Below are 24728 nucleotides of genomic sequence, written 5' to 3'. Positions count from 1 at the left end.
AGAATAGCTCACTTCTTGTAAAGTAAGAAAATTATGCCATCTATAATAGTAGGCATATATAAAAGAAAAATAGACAAAGATTAAATATGCAATTAAAAACTTAACATGTTCCCTTATCCAAAGATTTGTTATTGCAAGAGATAAGCTTAGCCTAGAAGTGTTTGTCTTCCACCTTGCCAGCACAGACTTTTTTTTTTAAGCTCGACTGTCTTCCGTGGAGACTGACATTTGCAGGCTGTGCTGGAGCTCACCCTCCTCCAGTTTTCTGACTTGATTAAGGGCATAAAGAGTATGTCATAGGCCACATTCCATGAGAACGCATTCAACCAGAATGCCAAGCCAATGATTGTTTACATAGTGAAAGCTCCTCTATGAATGGTTTAGTCTCTACCAATTTGTAACATCAGACGGTACATTTCTATAAACCAAGCAATACCTTCTGTCAGTTTAGATAGACTAACGCACGTAAAGCAATCCATCTGTTTTCTATACAATCACAAGTACCTTACAATGAGAAATGGAGATCATTTATATGGCATGATGCATAGAAAGATACGGGTGGCTAAGGATTCGCCAGGTTACACCTGGCTGGGCCTCCACGTGGGCGGATCGCCGGACTTGATGGACCTAAGGTCTGATCCTGAGATGGCAGTTCTTATGTTCTTATTAAAAAGAAAAAACAAAAAATAAAACCAATTAGAAAATAATGCTGTCAATATTCAGCTGGGGGCGGTTAGTGGCTTGTTTGTTTTTAATGCTGTTGCAAGCCATGTTAGACTCTGATGTTCAACGTCGGGCTAAGTCCGGGCACCATGATTAAATATCTGAATCTGACTGGACTGCTGCTGGTCACTTGTACCCATGTGGGTCCTGGCCAATAATCATCCAGAATGGCTATGCACCACCACCTACAGAATCAAGAAAGAGCTATATCAAAATTTGGGTGAAGGCTCCATTCTTGGTAGTGTCCTTCTTATCAATTCTTTTAAGATTCAACTTTATAAAACCCCAGAAGACAAACACTAACGGATTTATGTTAGACGCTGACTGATTTTCAGAAGGCTGTGAGGAACTAGCTAAGCTATAAATAGAAAAAGTGATGGGACTGGATGGGATACATCCAAGAGTCAGAGAAGTTCTGGTGTCTCCAATTTCAAATCTTTGCAATGCTTCTTTAGAGTTTAGACAAGTTGCGGAGAACTGGAAAAGCGGAAGTAAGGAGGAGGTTGGAAACTGCATGCCAATTAGTCTGACCTCTGTGGTTAACAAATTCATAGGAATGCTTCTAAAACAGAGGAAGTGATGTTTCTGGAATCAAATGGATTGCAGGACCTGAAGCAGCATGGTTTCACTATATAAACAAGTCTGATTAATTTCTTTGACAGGTTGACCATATAGTAGGCTTTAAGGAGAGTTCTAGATGTGGTGTACTTAGTTTAGCATATCTTATGACACAGTTCCACATCGGTGACTGATAAATAAATTGAGTGCCCTTGGTATGGGCCCAAAAGTGAACTGACGGCAAAGCCATACAGGAAGCAGCACGGGGCCGGCCCTACAGACCCAAAGATCGCTCCTGCTCTGCAACGCTGGTGGCGCGATTCGAGGAGGCTGCCGCCAGCGAGGGAGGTAAGAGGGCGGAGGAATGATCTTAAAATGCTGTACAGGCCACCCAGTTACTAGTAGATAAGCCGCAGCTACTAAAATGGGGCGGCTTATCTACCAGTTTTTAAACTCATCTAGGCATTTTTTGCAGCCTATACATGGGAACGGCCTATTTGTGGGGAAATACGGTATGCTAATCGTTTTCTAATTAGAGACCCTCTATGTTTATCCCACGCTTTTTAAAATTCCGTCACTGTTTTCCTCTCCACCACCTCCCTCGGGAGGGCAATCCAGACATCAACCTCCCTCTCCATGAGAAAGAATTTCCTAACATTACTCCTGTGTCTACCAATCCGCAACCTCAATTTATACCCTCTAGCTTTACCATTTTCCATTCTCTGGAAAAGATTTGGTTTTACTGTACATTAATACCTTTCAAGTATTTAAACATCTGTATCATATCTCCCCTATCCCTCCTCTCCTCCAGAGTATACAAATGTAAGTCTTTTAGCGCTAACCCCTTACCATTTTTGTTTCAAGTTTCTTAAAATTTTGATATACCACCTTATCATTTATTGCAAGATGGTTATACATTTTAAAATAGGGTAGAAGCATATAATATAAATTTAACATGACTTTAACAAAATAAACATACACGATTAGATAAAAACAATGACATACACGACTGGACAAACAGGTACTACTGGAAAAGAAGGGGAGAACTACAATGCTGAAAGATAAGTAAGATTTTAAAGGTATAAACAAAAGTGTGGGGTTAAAAACAAGTAAGTCCAATAGAAGTGGACTTGCAGAAGATGAAAAGTTTCATATGGGGTTTTTTTTTAATAAATATCTTTAAAAGGACATTTACACTTGAAAGGCATCTTTAAAAATGAATGTCTTAAATTTCTCAAGATTAGTTATCTCTCTAAGAGCATTTGGTGCTGAGTTCCAGAGGGTCAGGGCAACTACTGAAAAAATAACGTTTCTTCTAGTATCCTTTACCAGATAGAGCCTCCAAATCTGAACATAATATTCCAAGCATGGCCTCACCAACAAAACATACAGGGGCATCAACACCTCTCTTTTTCTGCTGGTTACTCCTCTTTCTGTATAGCGTAGCATCCTTCTGGCTACCGTCACCACCTTATCACACTGTTTCGTCATCTTCAGATCCTCAGACACTATGGGTTAGACTTACTAAGGGCACAGATTGGATCCGAGCCGTGTCCGGGGGGGCTGATTCACGAATCGCCCTCATGCAAATGAGGGCGATCAGAATCACACTGCCAACTGACTGCCGGGATCGCTCTCTAGCAATCCTGATGCGTGCGCAGATCATCTGTAGATGGTCTGCGCATGCGCTGGCCCTCCGTGCCCGGCAGAGTAGCAAAAAAATTTTTTTTTGTTTAACTTTTTTGCGAGTCCGTGGTTTTAACCAGTGGGTTAAAACCACGGGCTCGCAGTGTGGGGAAGGGCAGGAGAGTCGGGGCGGCAGGAGAGATTCGAGGCAAGAGCTGGGCGGCCAGAGCAGGAGACCAGGGCAGGCAGGAGCAGGAGATCGGGGCAGAGAGCAGGGTTTTCACAAAAGCGACGGGTCCTGAGCAGTCGCTAGTTTTTGGATCGGCCAGGCAAATCGGTGTGCCTGCTTTTTGTTAGTGAATCGTGGCCTTCCTACTTTGCATGCCGTTTCCCCTCATTTGCGTGCGCGGATCGGAATCGGATCGGAGGTGATCGGCCATGAGGTTAGTGAATCGGGTCAGAGGGGAATCGAGAGGCAAAGGGGTCACAAACCGATTGGTACACGATCAGTTTGCTTAGTGAATCTAGCCCTATCACCCCAAGGTCCCGCTCCCTATCCACGCATATCAGCCTCTCACCTCCCAGCTCGTATGGATCCAGCACTAAACTGAAACACCAGGAACAATTCCTTTGATTTGAATGCCGAGCATGCTACCCTTTAGCACAGGGATCTCAAAGTCCCTCCTTGAGGGCCGCAATCCAGTCGGGTTTTCAGGATTTCCCCAATGAATATGCATTGAAAGCAGTGCATACACATAGATCTCATGCATATTCATTGGGGAAATCCAGAAAACCCGACTGGATTGCGGCCCTCAAGGAGGGACTTTGAGACCCCTGCTTTAGCAGGATGGCTCTACTACCATTTTTTCCATGTTAAAACCCTCACTGCACTGGCAGTAACGTTGCAGTGTGAAAATCAAAAGAAAAACTAGCATGCAAAAGAGCACAGCTTATTACGTCGGGCTGCATACTAGTCACTCCTAATCTTGATTTTTATAAATTTGCTGGTCTACTTTATTTCTTTCCCTTAAGTGTAAACACTACTAGAATACTCTAAAATTGAACAATTTCACCTCTCTGGCATCTATAAATGCTCATTTTGCTTCAATAACAGATTCCAAAGCTTTTCTGAACCTTCAGGATGGCAAAGCAGCCTTGCACAAAAGTGGAGATAGAAAGTACTGTATATTTTCCTTTCTTCTGCCAAACTTCCTGCTCTGAAGCGATGGCTGAGGTTTCCTGGGGCTAACACGCCAAAGCCAATTAGCCATGTCAGTCTGCAGAACGCCAGACGTCAGGGTCTAACTTTATTACTGTATGATTTAAAAGTGAAGACACCAGCAATGTATACGTTCACATGACTACTCATTTTAAACCCTGGCATTAAACAATTCACTGCGGTAGTACTGATAATGACCCCAACACTCGACCTCATAGAAGCTCTTCAAATGAAAGCAATTACATATAATTTGATTAGGTTAACTGCACTGTTAATCAAATTAGTTCAAATTATGCCTCCATTCAGTCCACATTCCAAAGAAAATTTAATTTTGAGTCATTTTCTTTTTTTAATCTGAATGGCAAGGGTTTTTTTTTTTTTTTCTTAGATGCAGTTTAAGTTAAAGTATCTCTCTTTATAGGCACACACAAAAAAAAGCTATGCCACAAAGCGTAAAGTAGTGAAATTATATAGCCTCCCAGATGGGGCACCTAGTCTTGAATTCCAAAATATATTCCAAAGCTTTTATCTTATAATGGAGAACACACTTAGCCAGACAACTTTAAAACATCTGCATCTGATTCTTTGTAAGGAGAGGTTTTGAAATACAGCTCAATTTTTAGAGTTTTATTTTATAAAGTTGACAAAACAAATGTCAGTGGCTTAAAACCAAAGACTAAAATAAAATTTATTATCAACTGTTAGCTAACCAACTGTGACGTAGAGGCCCCGATGCTCAAAAATCTGTAGACAGTTTTACTTGCAAGGCAGCTCAGCTTCCGTTGCTCAAAAGGGTTCTCGGGAGCTTCCATCAATCACAGTAGCAGCCACCAAGAACCCTTGTGATGCACAAAAGGGAACGCCTACCTCTTACTGGGCAAAATTTTCCAGGTCTGAAGCTGCCAGTAGCTGTTTGTGCATGTGTTGTGTGAGTGTTATGTCCTGTGCCTAGCAGCTGTAAGGTGCGGGACACACACTCGCACAACAGCTGTGTCCATATAGCACGGCTTAAACAAACAAACAAAAAAATTAATTTGGGATCTCCTGTGAGTGCCTTCTGATCCTAGCATCCATCTCCCCTGTGCCTCCAAAGCAGCCCAGCACAGGCACTGATTCATGCCCATGAGCCCACATCACCGCGGCTACCTGCACCGCGCTCCAGGGTGCCCTGGCTATACCTGTCGGAGGTCGCGTGCCATTGCCGGGAGGAGACCGATGATCTGCTGGGCCCACTCTGGTACAGCAGCTCACTGCTGCTGGAAGTGCTGCGGCATGGCCACCATGGTGAGTCTCTCGTACCTCTTAAGCCAGGGGCCTCCTGCTGGGGAAGGTCTTGAGGAGGTACCGGAAGATATGTGGGGCGCACAGTCCCTCCTCCATCACGCTGCTCCTGTTCTCTTGTGGCAGTCAACAGGGAAAAGCCGGGGGAGGATGGGCAGTTTTAAGGTAATCAGGGGCCAGTAGACAAAAGAGGATGCACAGTCCCCTCTTGCATCTCTTTCAGTCTGTCCCACTGGTCCCTCTGCACCACCATAACCAACATTTCTCCCTTTAATCTTTCTCTTCCCCATGCATCTCTACCTCACTCCTCTCCCTCTTATGCCCAACAATTCTTTTTCTTCTTTTCCCCATGTGCACCATCTCTCTTTTCCTCTCACTCATACACCCACATCCAACAATTCTCTTTCCATTCCCTCTCCACTTCAGCATCTCTTTCCCTCTCTCTCTCTCCCTTCCTCCCTCCATAATATGTCCTAAGTTCGTGCTCCCTTCTTTCCTTCTGTGCCCAAATGCACTCACTCACTCACTCCCTCCCTTCTGTGTCCCAAGTTCATGCCCCCTCCCTCTCTACTTCCTTCCAGCCTTTGTCCAGAGTTCATGCCCCTCTCATGTCCCTGTAGAGGTGATGGAGATAAAGACTGTCTGAATTCAAGAAAGCATGGGACAGGCACCTTAGATCCCTGAGATCTCTTAGGGAAAGGAGGAGATAGCGGATGTTGCAGATGGACAGACTGGATGGACCATTTCTAATCTAATCTTCCATTTGTGAGTCGCACACACTTTTGGCCTTTACCTGCCATCATGTTAGATTGCTCCATGCTAAAACCACACTTGACTGTGTGTGCAATCCTGGTTGCCACATCGCAAACAAGATATAGTGGAATTAGAAAAGGTAGAGAAAGGCAATCAAAATGATTAAGGGGATAGAATGACTCTCTTTATTTTATCTTATTTATTTATTTATTTAAAAAGCTTATATTTACATACTCGGGCTCTTCCGTTTAGAGAAGAGATGGATGAGAGCTTATACAATAAAGCCTATAACTTGTTACAGAATTAAAGAATCACTATAAAGAAAGGAAAAATGTTATACAAAGGAAATAGGAAAATGAAAAATATAACTTCATGCAAATCTAAATACAGTACTCCCCCGAAATTTGCGGGGGTTCCGTTCTAGGAACCCCCACAAATTTTGAAAAACCGCGAATACGGTTTTTCGTGAGGGAGACTGGAGAGGGCAGCGGGAGAGGCAGGAGAGAGCAGCCGGAGCGCCGACGAGTGAAGAAAATCACTCGCTATATGCTCCGACCGCCTCTTCCTGCACTAAAATTGGGCCTTACCAATCAGGAGCTGCGAGTGATTTCCTTCATTCGCCGGTGCTCCGGCTGCTCTCTCTTGCCTCTCCAGCTGTCCTCTTCTGGTCGGCAATCGCAGTTTGAAAATACCGCAAATGACTGGGAGCGCGAACCGCCGACCGCGAATGACTGGAGGAACACTGTAGTCCACTAGGAGGGGCATTTTCAATAAGTCTGAGGTTGGATGTTTTGGGCAGGATGTCCACAAACTCAGGAGGAAAAAATGTCTTATTTTCAAAGCTAGAGAACAAAACAGGGGAAAACAAAACCACAGATAAAATGCAAGAAAATAAGAATGGAATTGTCCAAAGAAGAATGATGTGCACTAAAATAGTGTCCACAAACTCGTCTGTAGGTGTAAAGATCTTTATTCATTCAATATTGTCATGGTACAACCAATGATTCAGTGACTCGACACGTACATGTTTCGGCCATGAATTGTTATTTATGTATTCTACTTGTTTGTATCATATAAGTTATATGCCATATGTGACTTTACTTTTATCGCTTTTTTAAAATCACTGGGTGTTTTATGGGATATAAATATATATAAATACATTCTTTTAATTGGTACCTATATTTGCTTATTGCTTGAATTGGTTTTTATGTATTCTACTGGTTTTACTTTCTGTTTTAATATTATACGTTATTGTTTTTAGATTGTGTTTTGATTAAACATTATCATTGATTTTAAATTAGTTTTTTTCATTTATTGGTATTATTGCATCAGGTTAATGTATATTCTGTCATTTATTGTGTATGTATTTTCATGTATTCATGCTAATGATCCCTTAATGTATTTATTTATATAATTGCTTTTATTCATCGCTGTCTCAATGTCTTCATTTTCTCCATCTATATGTGCATTAAGTTATTTACACCATTTGCATATATATTTTTAGACTCCTGAGGCAGGCCTGTTGGCCGAAACATGTATGTGTCGAGTCACTCAATCATTGGTTGTACCATGACGATATTGGATGAATAAAGATCTTTACACCTACAGACGAGTTTGTGGACACTATTTTAGTGCACATCATTCTTCTTTGGACAATTCCATTCTTGTTTTCTTGTCTTTTATTTTCAAAGCTGCTAGATGTCTATCTTTTATTTTTGAAAATGACCTAGGTATAAGTTTTGGTCCTTAGGACGTCTATCTTTTTTGGCCATTTTCAAAAATAAACACATCCCCATGAAAAATGCACAAAAGCAAGTTTTGTAGAGGTATCCAACCACCTTATCTGATCACGGCAGGGGAATCCCCATCAGCTGAGCCAGTTTCGGAGATTCCTGCTGGCTCAGCTGATGGGGATTCCCCGTCAGGATCAGCTGAGCCGCGGAGCCCTAAGCCCAAGTTTTCAATATGCCCCTCACGGCGTATGTACGGTTGTAATCCACTTTGTTTAAAGACGGAATATAAATAATAAACTATAAACTTGAATTACAGGAAAATGTTTAGATTCCAAAGTCCTTTTGTATCGTATTTAATAAATCAAAATCACAGCATAATAAAATTAATCACTTACCAAATTGGCCATGTAAATTGTCAGCAGGCCTCTCCTATGAACAGAAAAGCTCAGGTTAGCAAATGCCTTAGGCAGAAAACATTGCTAATGTCGCTTAAGGGGTCTTTTACTGAAGATTAGTGCATGTTATCTGCCACGGGACCCACTTTACTCCTATGGGACTTTCTGCAAATAACATGCACTAATTTTTAGTAAAAGCCCCATTTAATGGTTGTAAAAGGGGTTAGCTTTAGATCAAGAGGATCTTTTACATTTAAAAGAATGTTTACTCTATCATATCATATCAGAGGTGGAGACTACGGATCTCAAGTGTTCACTGTCAATTACCAGAACTAATCTTGGTATATTGACCTTTCTGGTGAACTATCATTGATCTAAGTCTATTCACTTTTTCCTTTTTGTTTTTTTATATATACTATTTAAACCTCTGTTTTATTACTGTTGTTCTTTATGTTCTATAGTATTGTTTAATACTTAGCTCAGATGTTACTTGTCACCCGACTGGTTGACTTTGGCTTGTTATGTCGCCCGACTGGCTGACTTTAGTCGACTGAAGTCAGCCAGTCGGGCGACATAACAAACCAAATCAACTAAAGTCAGCCAGTCGGGCGACATAACAAGCCAAAGTCAGCCAGTCGGGCGACAAGTAACATCTTAGCTAAGTATTAAACAATACTATAGAACATAAAGAACAACAGTAATAAAACAGAGGTTTAAATAGTATATATAAAAAAACAAAAAGGAAAAAGTGAATAGACTTAGATCAATGATAGTTCACCAGAAAGGTCAATATACCAAGATTAGTTCTGGTAATTGACAGTGAACACTTGAGATCCGTAGTCTCCACCTCTGATATGATATGAAATGATAGAGTAAACATTCTTTTAAATGTAAAAGATCCTCTTGATCTAAAGTTAGCCTTTGAACAGGAGTTATTAGTAGATATACTAGCACAAACGATTGGAATCATATGTAAAAGGGGTTAGCACATTTTATTCCAACATGAAATATAAAATCTCTTTCTCAAAATACTGTACACATAAAATAATCCACAGAGATTGACTAAATCAGTGTCTCGCAAACTCTGTCAACACTAAACATAGTGGCTGAAGCTGGAAACATCCGGAAGTGCACGGACATTGACGCAATGACCGTGATGTCATCACATCAACATCCGCACACGCATGAAGGTCCTGAGCCACCAGTGGGGGATGCCAGAAGGGAAGACGTGCGGAGAGGCGCTGGCACCAGCTGATTTCCTACAGGCTGTCCTGTAGGCAGTCAGCAGGCGCCTCTCCTCCTTCCAGCATCTCATGGCACACCTGAAATCTCGGGAGGCACACTAGCGCTGCAGTACACAGTTTACGATACACTGGACTAAATAAAACTGGCCCTTTCTCCAATGACGTGAAGTCAGTCAGTACTAGCACTTCAAATGAAAGTCAGTAAGGGCACTTTCGCTAAGCTGTGCATAACGCAGTTTAAAAGAACGTGCCATGGTCTAAGTTCTAATGTCTTGCAATAAGTGTCATTTTAGATTGTGCTATTCCATGTGCTAAATACAGGTACAAAATCCTTTATCCAAAATCTCTGGGACCAGGTATATTCCAGTTTTGGGAATTTCTCAGTTTTCGGAATGATAATGTTAAGTCAGAAAACGACAAGACCAAAAAAAATCATAAAATATCACCAAACTTTATAAATGATCAGGAGAAGCACTTGCACTTGTGATTTATTATTATCACTGTTGAATTTCACCTTTTTTTACCTTATTTTTTGATTTGGTTGGTGGGTGCACACAGGAGGGATTCGATGATGGTTTGCAGGTGGAGGTTATTAGACCTTCACCTTAGCATGTGAGTGCTGGAGATGTCTTTCTCCTTTCGCTGGTCCTTCACACTGAGACTCCCTCCTTTTTCAATTATATTATTTATATGGCATATGATTGGTAGTCCAGTGCTCGAGACAGAAGTTAGTTACTTTGAAGGTCCATCAGACCTTTTTTTGCTGCTGTTTGTGGTTTCTATTTAGTAGCCTGAATTTAGACAGCAGGAAGGTGACTATTTATAGTCTGTACAGACATATATGCATCTATAAACCTCTGTATGAATCTCTCCAGCATGCAGTCCAGTTGTGATGAGGGAGAAGGAGATGTGAAGCACCACAAGACTAAACAAATGTTTTGGGAACCTTAGCTTCCTGATGTAGTTGCCACAAGAAAGGCAGGCCCAACTAAAGCTTTTAAAAGCCCACCCAGAGTTTCCATAAGAATCAATGATGATGCGTTACATTTTCCCTTTAAAAAAAAATATTTAATGATATGTAATCGTAATTGTTATGCCTGGTTTCTCTCCAATGTTTTATGTATTTATATTCCCCAGATTTATTTTAATGGGTAGGAAAACTTAAATGGTCTCTGTAACACACATTCTGTACATGAAAACACACAGAAAGATAGATATAATACAGTGGTTCTAGTTTGATGTATATTTTGATTTGGGAACTTATTTAGGTCAAACTTCTGTTTGAAGAAGGCAACTCTGTAACAAGTTCTACCTGACATTTCTCCAAGTCCAGAACAATTGAGTCTCTACACCACTCTTTCAATGGTCTCATGGCAAAGAACTTACGTCGTTTCCAGCATGTACAGAACTTCTAAAGAACCTCCATCCCCGCAACCCAGTCTCTATCATCAGCTCACTAAGCTGCCCATAGCCAAACATTGCGTCTTCAAGGCCCTAATGTTAGCGTTCAAATACTTGCACGACATGGCACCAGGCTACATGACGGCCAAGCTTCCTCCATACGTGCCGAAGAGGTTCCCCCGCTCCCAAGATGAAATACTCCTCAAAACGCCCTCAGTCGTGCCCTTCAACTGCAAACCGCCAAACGACTTCCTACCAACCCACTTGAATCGACTGCCCCCACAGATAAGATTCCTTGAAGGACTCCTCAACTTTAGGAAAGCAATAAAAAAGACCTCTTCACCTAACTCCCACGACCGATAGATTACAAAGAAATGTATATTGATACAAGAACCTCGTATGTGTTGCGTTAGGATAAAAACTTCCATTGTAAAATCTTGTACACTTCCCCCTCTGTATTTGCGAATTCTGCATCTACGGATTCGCTTATTCGCCGTTTTAAAACAAAAAAAGCATTTTCATTTTTCAGGCTATTTTAAGCCCTGTAAGCCTTTTTTGGGGTAGGAGCGATCTTCCCATGCTCCTGCCCCATGCAGATCGCTCACAGGAAATAGCTGCCTTGAGCTCCCATAATCTCTCAAGCCATTTCCTGTGAGCGATCTGCACGGGGCGGGAGCATGGGAAGATCGCTCCTGCCTGAAAACCCGCTAGACCACCAGGTAACGCTTAAGGGGGGGCTTTCAAGGCTTACAATAGCCGGGGGAAACGGGGGTTAGGGGCAGAACCGGCTCGAATATTATTTGTGGTTTTTTTAATATTCGTGGGCCGGCTCTGCCCCTAACCCCCGCGAATACAGAGGGGGAAGTGTACTGTAACTGTGACAAATTTAATCTGTAAACTGTATATTATGGATATTGGTATTAGATCTCTAGTTTGTGTCGAGTTAGGATAAAAACTTGTATCAGGAAAAAAATAATAACGTGTACTGTAACTATGGCATATTGTAACCTGTTAACTGTCTATTATGTATGTTAACCTGTAACCCGTCCTGAGCTCTTTGGGGAGGATGGGATAGAAAACGAATCCAATAAATAAATCCACTTTCACTGCGGACACAAACGTGTTTCATGTATACAGTACTTCGCAAGCCCAAAGTATTATTCACAAATGCAAATGCAAATGATATCTTTTCAGTCTTGTGTAGGCTCGGTCAGTCATATCTTTGGTGATATAGGGCTAGATTCACTAAGCCCACCGATCGTGTTTGCGATCGTGTACCGACCTGCTTTTCCTCTGACCCAATTCACTAACTTCTGTTCCAATCGTCCTCTGATCCGATCCACGGATGCAAATGAGGGGAAACGGCATGCAAAGTAGGCAGGCAGCGATTCACTAAACAAATCTGGGACACCGACTGGGCTGGCCGATCAACAGAAGAAGCGTTCTGCCCTCGCCCTGAAATCCCAGCCCTGCAGCCCATCAAACCATCAAAAAAGCCCCCAGTTCTCTCCGCTCTGCTCAAACAAGGACACATTGCCGCGCTTCCCTTCAAGAACCCTACTCTTGCCGCTTCGGCTCTCCTGCTCTCTGCTGCCCTTCCCTGCAGTGCGAGCCTGTGGTTTTAACCCGCGGGTTTAAAGTGGGGTTGCACTGCGGGGAAGGGCGGAAGAGAGCAGGAGAATCGGGGCAGCATAGACTTCTCTTTCAGTTTTTTAGCCTGACGTTGCACTGGGCACAAGCCGCAAACTTCTCCACAGCCCATAAGGTGATGAAGAGGCCATTCCATAAGGCTTTCTGCCTTGAAAACATTTTACGGAGACCACGGGGGTTGCAATTTCACCACTTAAATGTGCCCTGATTGTTTGAGCCCCTGAAGTTAAGCAGCGTGTCGGGCCTTATCTCTTTTCTCCTGTTCCAGTGGAGAGCATACACAGACCATCTACAGCAAGGGTGTCAAAAGTCTCTCCTCGAGGGCCGCAATCCAGTCGGGTTTCCAGGATTTCCCCAATGAATATGCATGAGATCTATTTGCTTGCATTGCTTTCATTGTATGCTAATAGATCTCATGCATATTCATTGGGGAAATCCCAGAAAACCCGACTGGATTGCGGCCCTCGAAGAGGGACTTTGACATCCCTGATCTACAGCCAAAGAAGATGGTCTGCGCATGCGTTGGGATCGCTCAGAAGCCACCATCTGAATATTGCCCCTTTGTGAATTGGTCGGCCTACCACGGATTGTCACGATCGGGCAGGTTAGTGAATCAGGCCCTTAGCCCTTTTCTTTCCCTATTTTGTTGGCACAGTATGTTGTCTCTGTACTTTTAATGCACTTCAAGGACCCACGGGGATCAGTAAGACATTGTTCAGTCGGCTTGTCTTTTCAATAAAAGCATTCCTTCTCAGCAGCTCCAAATGAAAATAATGACAAGTTTCTAAAGGGAGTTTTAATGGCACCAAAAGGCTTACCAGTCAACCTTTGAACTGTTTACCTTAATTTTTTGGGGGGGGGAACATTCTGTCACTGTAATAGGCCTGAGCTACCCCATTCTGGTGCTCTCAGGAGATCTGGCTGCTGTTCTTATCTCAATCTAATTTTACTAATCTGATTCCAGTGGGAACTATCAACCCCCACTGTTTTGTTAGATTCAAATACCTTCAGTACTACCTAGGTCAGGGGTAGGCAATTCCAGTCCTCGAAAGCTAGAGCCAGGTTCAGGTTTTCAGGATATCCACAATAAATATGCATGAGATAGATTTGCATCTCAAGGAGGTAGTGCATGCAAATCCATCTCATACATATTCATGGTGGAGATCCTGAAAACCTGACCTGGCTCTGGCTCTTGAGGACTGGAATTTCCTATCCCTGACCTAGGTGGACTGATTTAAATGAAATCAAACTAAATCATAGTTTTAAATCACCTCACAGCAGTCCTTCACACTCCTGACTAATTTCCCAACTTCTCTCACCTTTCCCAGATATTTGTTGCTTGTCTTCTTCTTAAATTCCAGAAGGGCAGACATAATAAACTATGCATTACAAATGTACACTAAGTTTCAGCACATACTCATAGTTGCTTAACATACATGCCCTTTAAAATGTATTGCAGCAGTGGTGGTGATTTGGAGGCCTGTTTCCCGATGGCAACAGCAGTGGATTGGGAGCAGGCAGGGAGACAGAAAGAAGAGGGAGCAGGGAGACAGAAAGAAAGAAGGGAAAAAGAAATAAATAAAGGGGGGACAGGAAGACAGAAAGAAAGGGGGGGCATGGAGAGAGAAAGACAGACAGAAAGAAAGAGGGGCAGGGAGACAGAAAGAAAGAAAAGGGAGGGGGCAGGGAAAGAGGAAGAAAAAGTTGGCAGAGGGAATAAGGTTTGGAAGCATACAGCAGGCTGAAAGAAGGGAAGAAATATTAGATGCACAGTCAGAAGAATAAAGTGCAACCAGAGGCTCATGAAATCACCAGACAACAAAGGTAGGAAAAATGATTTTATTTTCAATTTAGTGATCAAAATGTGGTCATTTTGAGAATTTATGTCTGCTGTCTATATTTTGCATTATGGTCCCCTTTTACTAAACCGCAATAGCATTTTTTAGCGCAGGGAGCCTATCAGCATTGAGAGCAGCACAGGGCATTCAGCGCAGCTCCCTGCACTAAAAACCGCTATCACGGTTTAGTAAAAAGGGAGGTGGGTATATTTGTCTATTGTCTATGTATTTGTATATTTGTCTATGTTGTTACTGAGGTGACATTGCATAAAGTCATCTGCCTTGACCTCTTTGAAAACCCCCGGAATATAAATGATAATTAACATTTTCTCTGCGTACAGTATGCTTTGTGTTTTTTTAAATTTTATTGTTGGTAGATCATTTTGACTTGGTCACTTTAAAAGTAGCTCGCAAGCCCAAAAGTGTGGGCACCCCTGGTGCAGATGATTAATGAAACATGCATAAACAGTAGCATGATCTGAAATCCACCAAATCCTTTGATCCTAAAAAATAATTGAGTCTTGAATATGTATGACGAGTAGCAAAATAAAAAGTATCATCTTAAATTGTAAGATTTAGTAATCTTGAATCAAACCATCCATTAAGAGTTCATAAAAGTACTGCTTTAACTTTGAGCTTTGCTGGACAACTATATGATGTTCTACCCAGAAAGGGGTCAAGAGGAAAACTGAAGTCTCCTGCAAGCAAAGTATGAACAGAATGTGCGCTTATTCCAAAAAGACTGATTTGATGGAAAAAAAGTCTGGATCATCCATATTGGGGGAGTAAACATTAATCATAGTAATGTGTTTGTCATCAATAGAACCTTCTAAATGGGACAAATAACAACTTGCACGTTCCGTATGATCACGCACGCCATGATTGACGTTGTGCGTGATCATACGCAATGTGCAGGTGGAACGGCACTCGGCTGCATAGGCTCAGATAGAGGCTCTCCAACATGCGGAAGGCACCCAGAGTGGAAGGCTGGCCAGCGGACGGAAGATGAATCCCACTGAAGCGGCGCTTCCTGCAGCTGTAAGTGCTCGTTTATCGGGGCAGTGCTCGGTTTGCGAGACAAAAGTTTGCCGAGTGTTTTGCTCGTCTTGCAAAACACTCGCAAACCGAGGTTCCACTGTAATTTCATTATAATCAGTCTCATGAAGCGTTTCCCAGGAGTAGGTCTCAACGGAACCCTATGGGCACGTTCAATCTCAAGAGGCAGATCATATTGCACTGCCAAGATTTTTAGAATAAATGATTGCAGAATTTCAATCATATTCGTACCTTTGGTAGTTCTTGCAGCTCCAAAACATTATTGTGACACAACAGTGTGGAATGCTTTGTCCGGAACATTACGTTTTTGTGGAAATCTTTTGCAATTCAGGAAGTTGCTTAAAACCCATCTGTTTGTCCAAGCTTTCTTTAAGTGAATATAAAAATTATTTTAAGTTATGTTTTTATTGGAAAGTGGTATACTAAATTGAAGAATGATGTTACTTGATAATTGCTCAGATGTAGTGCTGCTGAAGATGCAATGATATAATATTGTGACTTTGTATGTTCCTCTACCTGATGTATGTCTCCTTTTAAAATGTTCATTTTATTATTTATGGAAATTTGTGAGCCACCTTGGATAAAGGCGGATCAAAAATGTTTTAAATAAATAAACAATTACCATATCTTGAAGATCACGCTGAAGAAGATAAATTGCATATCAAGAGTTAAGAATCATGAGCGGCTACATGTTCTTCCAGAAATTCAAGCCGAGCATTACAAGTGGTGCAAAATGCGGCGATCAAGCTGTTTTTGGGTCTAACGAAGTTCGACCATGTAACTCCTTCCTACCGATTCCTGCATTGGCTGCCGATGACAATTTGGATGTTTATGCTTTTCAAGGTACTTTTCGGCCTAGCCCCCAGATATCTAACTGACCTTTTCTCTTTCTCAACCAATCGACTTAAGAGAAGCTCAAACTTGAATTTTGTTTCTCTACCGGTTAAACGATGTAAATTTAAAAGACATCATCAACATCTCTTCTCTTATCAGGCAGCATTATGGGATAAAAACCTGAAACAATTAGAGAATACTTATGGGGAATTTAGGAAACACCTAAAAAAACATTTGTTCCTAAAGTACTGAACAATCCCTCCCCACAATAACTGACTGCTAAATCTTAACTCTGTTAGTACTACTCAATCTGTAACTTTTTAATCACTGTAAACCGCATAGAACTTCATGGTCCTGCGGTATATAAATTGTTATTATTATTATTATATTATTAATTTCAACTTTAATATCTGCAGTAGTGGTTAAGTTCTTTTGCATCAAGTCAACAGCAATAGAAAGATTGTGATCTGTTAAGGTTCTCTTTGGGAGTGTGACAACTTAATAGACTACTTTTATACGTGCAATTTTGTAGAGTGATTATACTTGTAAGTAGAAGAAAATTTGATGCCACTATTTCTAGATTTGTACTTTTCTGAAATACTTGGTTCCATTGCACATTTAGGAAAATATCCACTTAGCTCCTAATGTTCTATATAGGTTTCACAAAAGGCTTCACATTCAGAAGGCTTTTCTAAGAAAAGATAAAAAAAGAAGACTGGAAACTGAATTGGACATTTCACTTCTGACCTGATGCCCTGTGCAAAATCAAGCTTAATATCTGGTAAAGGTAAGGAAAGCTGTTGACAGTAGTCAGGAGAACAAAGCTACAAATGGAAAAAAAAATAGCTGAAAACAGCAGAAAACAGCAAAAAGTTGCACTGTAAGACTCAAACTTAAGAGGAAAAATATCTAGAGCAGGGGTGCCCAAATGGTCGATTGCTATAGACCGGTAGATCGCAAAGGCAATGCAAGTTGATCGCGTTGCCTTTGCGATCTTTTTCTCCCTGCTGCTTCCCCAAGCCAGGCCTGGCGCGGCACATACAAGCGCCGGACTCACAAGACTTCACCTCCGACATCAATTCTGATGTCGGAGAGGAAGTTCTGGGGCAGCCAATCGCTGCCTGGCTGGCCTGGAACTTCCTCCCCAACGTTAGAATTGACGTCGGAGGTGAAGGCTTGTGGGCCCGGCACTTGTACGCGCCAGGCCTGGCTCGGGGAAGCAGCAGGGAGAAATCGCGTTGATGGCTTGGGGGTGGGAGTAGGGAAAGAATCAGGGAAGTGGAGAAATCGGCACGATGGCTTGGGGGGACAGGGGGGAGAAAGACAGAAAGGAAGAAAGAAAGAGGGGGGCAGGGGGCGAGAGAAAGAAAGGCAGAAATAAAGAGGGGGGCAGGGGGAGAGAGAAAAAGAAAGGCAGCCAGGGGTAGAGAGAAAGAAAGGTAGAAATAAAGAGGGGGCAGGGGGAGAGAGAAAGAAAGGCAGAAAGAAAGAAATATTGGCTTTACAGAAGAAGGAAGTGCAACCAGAGACCCATGAAATCACCAGTCAAAAAGGTAAAAAGAATGCTTTTTTTTTCAATTTAGTGATCAAAATGTGTCCATTTTGAGAATTTATATCTGCTGTCTATAGTTTGCACTATGGCCCCCTTTTACTAAACCGCGATAGTGGTTTTTAGCGCAGGGAGCCTATGAGCGTCGGGAGCTGCGAGGGGCATTCAGCGCAAACCGCTAGAGCAGTTTAGTAAAAGGGAAGGGGGTATATTTGTCTATTTTTGTATAGTTGTTACTGAGGTGACATTGCATATTTTAAAGTCATCTGCCTTGACCTCTGATAAAAACCCAGAATACAAATGATAATTAACATTTTCTCTGCGTACAGTGTGCTTTGAGTTTTTTAAAATGTTATTGTTGATATATCATTTTGACTTGGTCATTTTAAAAGTAGAGCACAATCCAAAAAAGTGTGGGCACCCCTGATCTAGAGGCTCATAATAAAAAAAAAAAAAGACAGAATTGCTTCATAAATATTTCTGTTCAGTGTTCACTGGGGAAGGATCAGGAGGGAACAGAAAAAAAATGAAGACACAAATAGAAATGGACATGAGGTAGATCTCAAGCCAATTTCAGAAGACCATGTTCGTGAGAAGCTAGCTAAACTAAAACTAACAACGGGACTGGATGAGACACATCCAACGGTATGAAACGAGAACTAAGGGAAGTTCTGCCAACTCTTCTGGCTGATATTTTCAATACTTCATTAGAGTGAGGTATAGCTCCAGAAGACAGACAAACAGATGTGGCTTCTCTCTATGAACATCTGGAAACTACAGACCTGTTAGTCAGACCTTGGTGATAAGTACCGCATATACTCAAATATAAACTGGAATTTGGGGGCCAAAAAATTGGCCCCAAAAATAGGGATCCTAGTTTATATTCGGACCAGCGCATACCTGGCCCCCTCCCAGAATTATTGCAGACCTCTGCCGTGCTGCCAGGCTCTGCCCCCTGTGCCCCCCTCCCTGCCCTGTCCATCTTACCTCCTTTGCCGCTGGAATCCCTGGTGGTCCAGAGGTGTAGCGGGCAGGAGTAAGCTTTCCACGCTCCTGCCCCGCTGCTAACCCGGTTGGTCACTGCCGTGTGTTCTGGCTTCAGCCGCTGAGCGGTACCGAGCTGGAGCGCACTTTGGTGCTGCTGCTTAGCGCTGAGCGGCTTCCTGAATGGCTACCTCATATCTATAATCCAATGGATTACAGACATCATATATCCTCTAGTTAAGCACCAACTCCATTAATTTACAGTCGATTTAGATTTTAGCATTAATTACTTGCCTTTCTATTAAATTGTTTGTTATCTTGCCTCCTCTATTTTGAAGACGAAAAACAGACATTGGTAAATATATTTTTCCACTGTTAAAGAAATTTACTATATGTTTCAATTTCTGTTGAAAGTCCGTTATTCTGTACAAGCTCTTTTGCTTGGAATACACATTTAAATTTACAATAAAGATAAAGTGAAAAAAAAAAAAAATCACACACAGAAGAATCCTAACAACACAATGATGAGAAAAATGTAAAGAATACAATAATACATATTACCTGAATATAAAAACTTAAAACTACATGGATTTTCAGGGCTCCTTTTACTAAGGTGTGCTAGCGCAGTGTTTTTCAACCTTTTTACACCTATGGACCGGCAGAAATAAAATAATTATTCTGTGGACCGGCATCGGTCCGTGGACCAGCGGTTGAAGAACACTGGGCTAAGTCATGGGCCAGACTCCGCCCATCTCTACCCAATCTCCACCCCAGACCCCGTCCCCATAATAGTACTAATTGCACCTTGCACGTCCCGTGCCTCATCTGGAAGCCTTCCCTCTGACGTTGCAACGGCAGAGAGAAGGCTTCCGGTTCAGGTGCAGGATGCCTGTAGGAGCCACTACTCGTGGCTTTGTGCAATGAATCAGTTAGGAAGAGGGAGCTGGCTCGAAGATAACGCCGCATCAATCGCAACATAGACCGTCGTTTGAAGAACACTGTTTTGGGCCTGATGCAAGTGCTGGCCCTGTGGACCGGCAGGAAATTTCTGTGGACCGGCACTGGTCCATGGACCGGTGGTTGAAGAACACTGTGCTAGCGGTTTTAAAGCGCGCTACAATGCTGTACACGCTAGACGCCAACGCCTACATAGAGCTTGCGTCAGTATTTTTCGTTTAACGCATGGTTTGCGCACGCTAATCTTCAGCGCGCGCTAAAAAGGAAGGATATTACCGCGCGCTACACGGCTAGAACTAATGCCAGCTCAATTTTGGCGTTAAGGTATAGCGTGGGAGGCAATTCAGCGTGCCCTATTCCGCATGTTAATGCCCCAACGCAGCTTAGTAAAAGGAGCCCTTAGTGTATTTACTACCAAAATGTCATATGAAACTTATCACACATATGTTGATAGCTGCATAGTATATTTCAGATAATGTCTGGAACCAGAAAAAATAAAATCAGAATTACATCCAGATGGCTAGGCAAGATAAGTTACATACTGTAGCTGCAATGGAAAAAACATTCATTACACAAAATTTGAAATATGATAACTATGTGGTTACACAGTTCCCCTTTGAATATATGAAAAAAAATGAAAGAAAAGGTCTCCTTCTCTTACATACTTTAAAATTAACATAAGAGTTTCATAATATTCCAATATTATAGTTATCCCCACAAAATATAAAGGGTAAAAATAGATTATTTATCTTTGAATACTTGCATTTTATCTACTGAGACAGGGCGTGCTATTGCTGGGAAGGAAACTACACTTGTATTTACTGTACCTGATGAAAAATTGCGTTAACTTCAGAGGAAAGGGAGATTTCAATTAAGTAGATAAAATGATGGGTCTTTTCAAGTCTTGGTTTATCTATAGTGCCAGTTTAGGTCTAACTTAGAAGCCAAACTTTATGTTGATTCCTCCACTCCATCTTCCATCAGGTCCAGAATCCATCTTTGATTTATAGGATGTTAAGCCAATGAAGAGGGTAGGAAGTACCGTATATTTTTCATCTCTAGGTGTTTTGACTGGAAAGACTAAACCAGGAGCTAACTGTGGAAGCAACCACGAGCTTTTGACATGCAAGATAAAGGTAAAGCTTTACAAGATGACACTGAAAATATTCCATCAGGACTACTGACAACAGATTTGCCTTTTTTGATACAGGAGAAAGAGCCCAAAGGGTTATGAAATGACATCAAAACCGTAATTAGTGATGAAGCTAAAAAAAACAACACTCCAGAAGAGAAAGAAAGCCAAGAAATCACCTTAGATCTCAGAGAAAAAAACAAAGAAGTAGCAGAACAAAGAAGACAAGCAAAATTTTCTAGTGATAAGAGAAAAAGCATCACAAATGAACTGAGTGTTTCAACATCAAGTTCAGCAAGACAAAGAACGATATCTCAAGGATATTTGTCAGAAAATTGAATCAGAACACATAAACAGAAAAACCAGATTAACATAAAAAGGTGTTAAGAAATTGTGAAAAATTCCAACCTTGATTGGGAATACTTCTAGATACTAATGGAATGATACTGAATGATCCAGAAAACACTAAAAAGAGATGGAGAAAATATATGGAAAATTTATACAAGAAAGGCAATGAGGATAACAGTAAGGAAATTGACACCAAAGAAGACGGGGTGACGGGGAAGCTGGATATTGGGGAGTCCCTGGACATCGTGTACCTGGACTTTAGCAAAGCATTCGATAGCGTACCACACCGCAGGTTACTGAGCAAGATGAGTTCTATAGGATTAGGTAACACATTGACGAAATGGGTTGGGAGCTGGCTTGGAGGTAGGCTCCAAAGGGTGGTGGTGAACGGCACCCCCTCCGAAATGACGGAGGTGATTAGTGGAGTACCACAGGGCTCAGTCTTGGGCCCAATCCTATTCAACATCTTTATAAGAGACTTGGCAGAAGGGCTTCGAGGTAAAATAACATTATTCGCCGATGACGCCAAACTGAGTAATGTAGTGGGCAAATGCACAACAGACGAAGATTCAGTGCCCGACAACATGATGCACGACCTATTCCTACTGGAGCGATGGTCTAGGACATGGCAACTCAACTTCAATGCCAAAAAATGCAAAGTTATGCACCTGGGCAGCCAGAATCCATGCAAGTCTTATACCCTTAATGGCGAGATCCTAGCAAAAACGGTAGCAGAACGAGACTTGGGGGTAATCGTCAGTGAGGACATGAAGTCTGCCAATCAAGTGGAGCAGGCTTCGTCCAAGGCAAGACAAATCATGGGCTGCATACGAAGGGGTTTCGTCAGTCGTAAGGCGGAAGTCATTATGCCATTGTATAGATCCATGGTGAGGCCCCACCTGGAATACTGTGTGCAATTCTGGAGGCCACATTATCGCAAGGATGTGCTGAGACTGGAGTCGGTGCAAAGAATGGCCACCCGGATGGTCTCGGGACTCAAGGATCTACCATATGAAAAACGGCTTGACAAATTACAGCTATACTCGCTCGAGGAGCGCAGAGAGAGGGGAGACATGATCGAGACGTTCAAGTATCTTACGGGCCGCATCGAGGCGGAGGAAGATATCTTCTTTTTCAAGGGTCCCACGACAACAAGAGGGCATCCGTTGAAAATCAGGGGCGGGAAACTACGAGGTGACACCAGGAAATTCTTTTTCACTGAAAGAGTGGTTGATCGCTGGAATAGTCTTCCACTACAGGTGATTGAGGCCAGCAGCGTGCCTGATTTTAAGGCAAAATGGGATCGGCACATGGGATCTATTCACAGGGCAAAGGTAGGGGAGGGACATTAAGGTGGGCAGACTGGATGGGCCGTGGGCCCTTATCTGCCGTCTATTTCTATGTTTCTATGTTTCTAAGAACCAAATATTTTAAAAGAAGTCATAGCAGCAATCAAAGCTTTATCAAAAAACAAGTCACCCAGTATCAAAAGTATTCCAATTGAATTATCAAAGGCTCAGAAGGTGCTATCATGGCTCTCACTTGACTCTGTCAACAGATTTGGAGGAAAAAAACATGGCCAACCAATTGGAAAATATCACTGTTCGTACCTATACCAAAGCAAGGCGACGCCAGAGACTTTAACTACAGAACGATTGTATTAATTCCACACGCCAGCAAAATATTACTGAAAATAATACAACAAAGGTTATAATTACACGTTGAGCAAGAACTACCCAAAATTCAGGCTGGTTTCAGAAAAAGTTGAGGAACAAGAGACATTATTGCCAATATTAGATGGATATTGGAGAAGATCAAAGAACATCAAAAGCCTCCTTACTTTTGCTTCATTGACTACGGAAAAGCATTTGACTGTGTGGATCATGATAAACTATGGGAATACACAAACACATAACTCAACTGATAAAGCACCTCTACGAAAATCAAGAAGCTGTAGTGAGAACTGAATATGACAATACTGATTGGTTTCCAATAAAACATGGAATCAGGCAAGGATGCATTTTGTTTAAACTTTACATTGAAACCATCTTCAGAAAAGCAAATTTGGAAGAACAGAACATCAGTTTCAAAGTTGGTGGCCGAAATATAAACAACCTGCACTATGCAGATGATACAAAGCTCATCACTAGCAGCAAAGAAAACATTCTGGGACAAATTCCATAAACGGCTTCCTGATTGTAGGTCGTGGCAGGTTATCTAACCAGCCAATTGGTTCGCACGTTTTCTTAAAAAAAAAAACAAAAAAACCCAACAACAATCCGATGCAGGCCACTTATACTGCAGGCATCTGTCGCAGGTACAGGGAGGCGCCTAGGGATGCTTAAGCTCGCCCAAAGCTGGGCATGGTTTCACCCAAAAGTGGCCATAGGTGAGTTTAAGTGGCACTAGGCATCTCCCTTGGGCCGCGATAGGCGCCTGAAATGAAGGCCAGCAAAAATGCAGAAAGGAGGACCCTTTCTGCCCCTGAGTTCAGCTGCCAGAAGAACTCAGTGAGGCAAATCCAGCCTGGCACTGTCTAAGAAAAGTACTTTGGAAAGTGGAAAGTTATAGTTTTAATTGGATGTGTTCCCTATCTGGAAGGCATTGCCTATCGGGAAAAGAACTACAGGGAAGACCTGCCTTAGGATAGGCATAGGCCTTCAGGGCCTTGTTTTGAATTTATTTTGAATTTTGATTATTGTACAAATGAAGTTTTGCTAATGAACGGAGCACTGTTTAATTTTGGGAAGCATGATATTCCAAAAAGGACTCATCTTACCAAAGAAAGTTTACTTTTGTTATTGGAATTTTGCTGGAAACCATTATAATGCTTGCATGAACTATTGTTTTCTGGTGAACTAAAGACTGTTTGTTTTGGACTGAAAGTAAATATGCAGGAATTATATCACTTAATCCACCAAAGGGAACTGATAATCCGCTCGGTCAGCACAGATGCAAAAGCTGGACACTACGGAAACAAGACAGAAAGAAGATTGACTCAAATCGATTCTGGAAGAGATCAAATCGGCTATGTCACTTGAAGCCCAAATGACAAAGTTGTGAGTGTCTTATTTTGGTCACACCATCAGAAGAGAAAGATCACTGCTTAAGGACATCATGTTTGGGAAGATTGAAGGAACCAGATGAAGAGAGCAACCTACAATCAGATGGCTGGACATGATGAAAATCACAAAGATGGCACTGGAGGACCTTACCTGACTAGAACAAAATCTGTTTATTTTTAGATCTGTAATTCATCAAGTCTCTAGGGCAGTGGTGCCCAACGCGTCGATCGCGATCGATTGGTAGCTCAGGAAGGGAACGTAAGTCGATCGCAGAGCCCATCCCGGGCTCTGTGATAGACTCGTGTTGCCGTCCCGATCTACCGGGCCTATCAGCCTTCCTCTCCCCGACGTCAAAGACGCCGAAGCCGGGCATTAGGCTGTT

General features: G+C 42.1%; 1 protein-coding gene across 2 annotated transcripts in view; it reads right to left on the bottom strand.

Annotated features, from left to right (window-relative positions):
• Positions 1-24728, bottom strand: part of TMEM135 (transmembrane protein 135) — a 342691-nt gene that overhangs the window by 253206 nt on the left and 64757 nt on the right. For both annotated transcript variants that reach the window (XM_033948492.1, XM_033948491.1), the window contains exon 4: positions 8289-8322. In XM_033948492.1, the coding sequence (XP_033804383.1) occupies positions 8289-8322 (34 nt within the window). The remainder of the gene's footprint in view (positions 1-8288; positions 8323-24728) is intronic.

The sequence above is a fragment of the Geotrypetes seraphini genome, chromosome 6, assembly GCF_902459505.1.
Source record: "Geotrypetes seraphini chromosome 6, aGeoSer1.1, whole genome shotgun sequence".
NCBI classification, from domain to species: Eukaryota; Metazoa; Chordata; class Amphibia; order Gymnophiona; family Dermophiidae; genus Geotrypetes; species Geotrypetes seraphini.
This window is presented reverse-complemented; position numbering and strand designations above follow the sequence as displayed.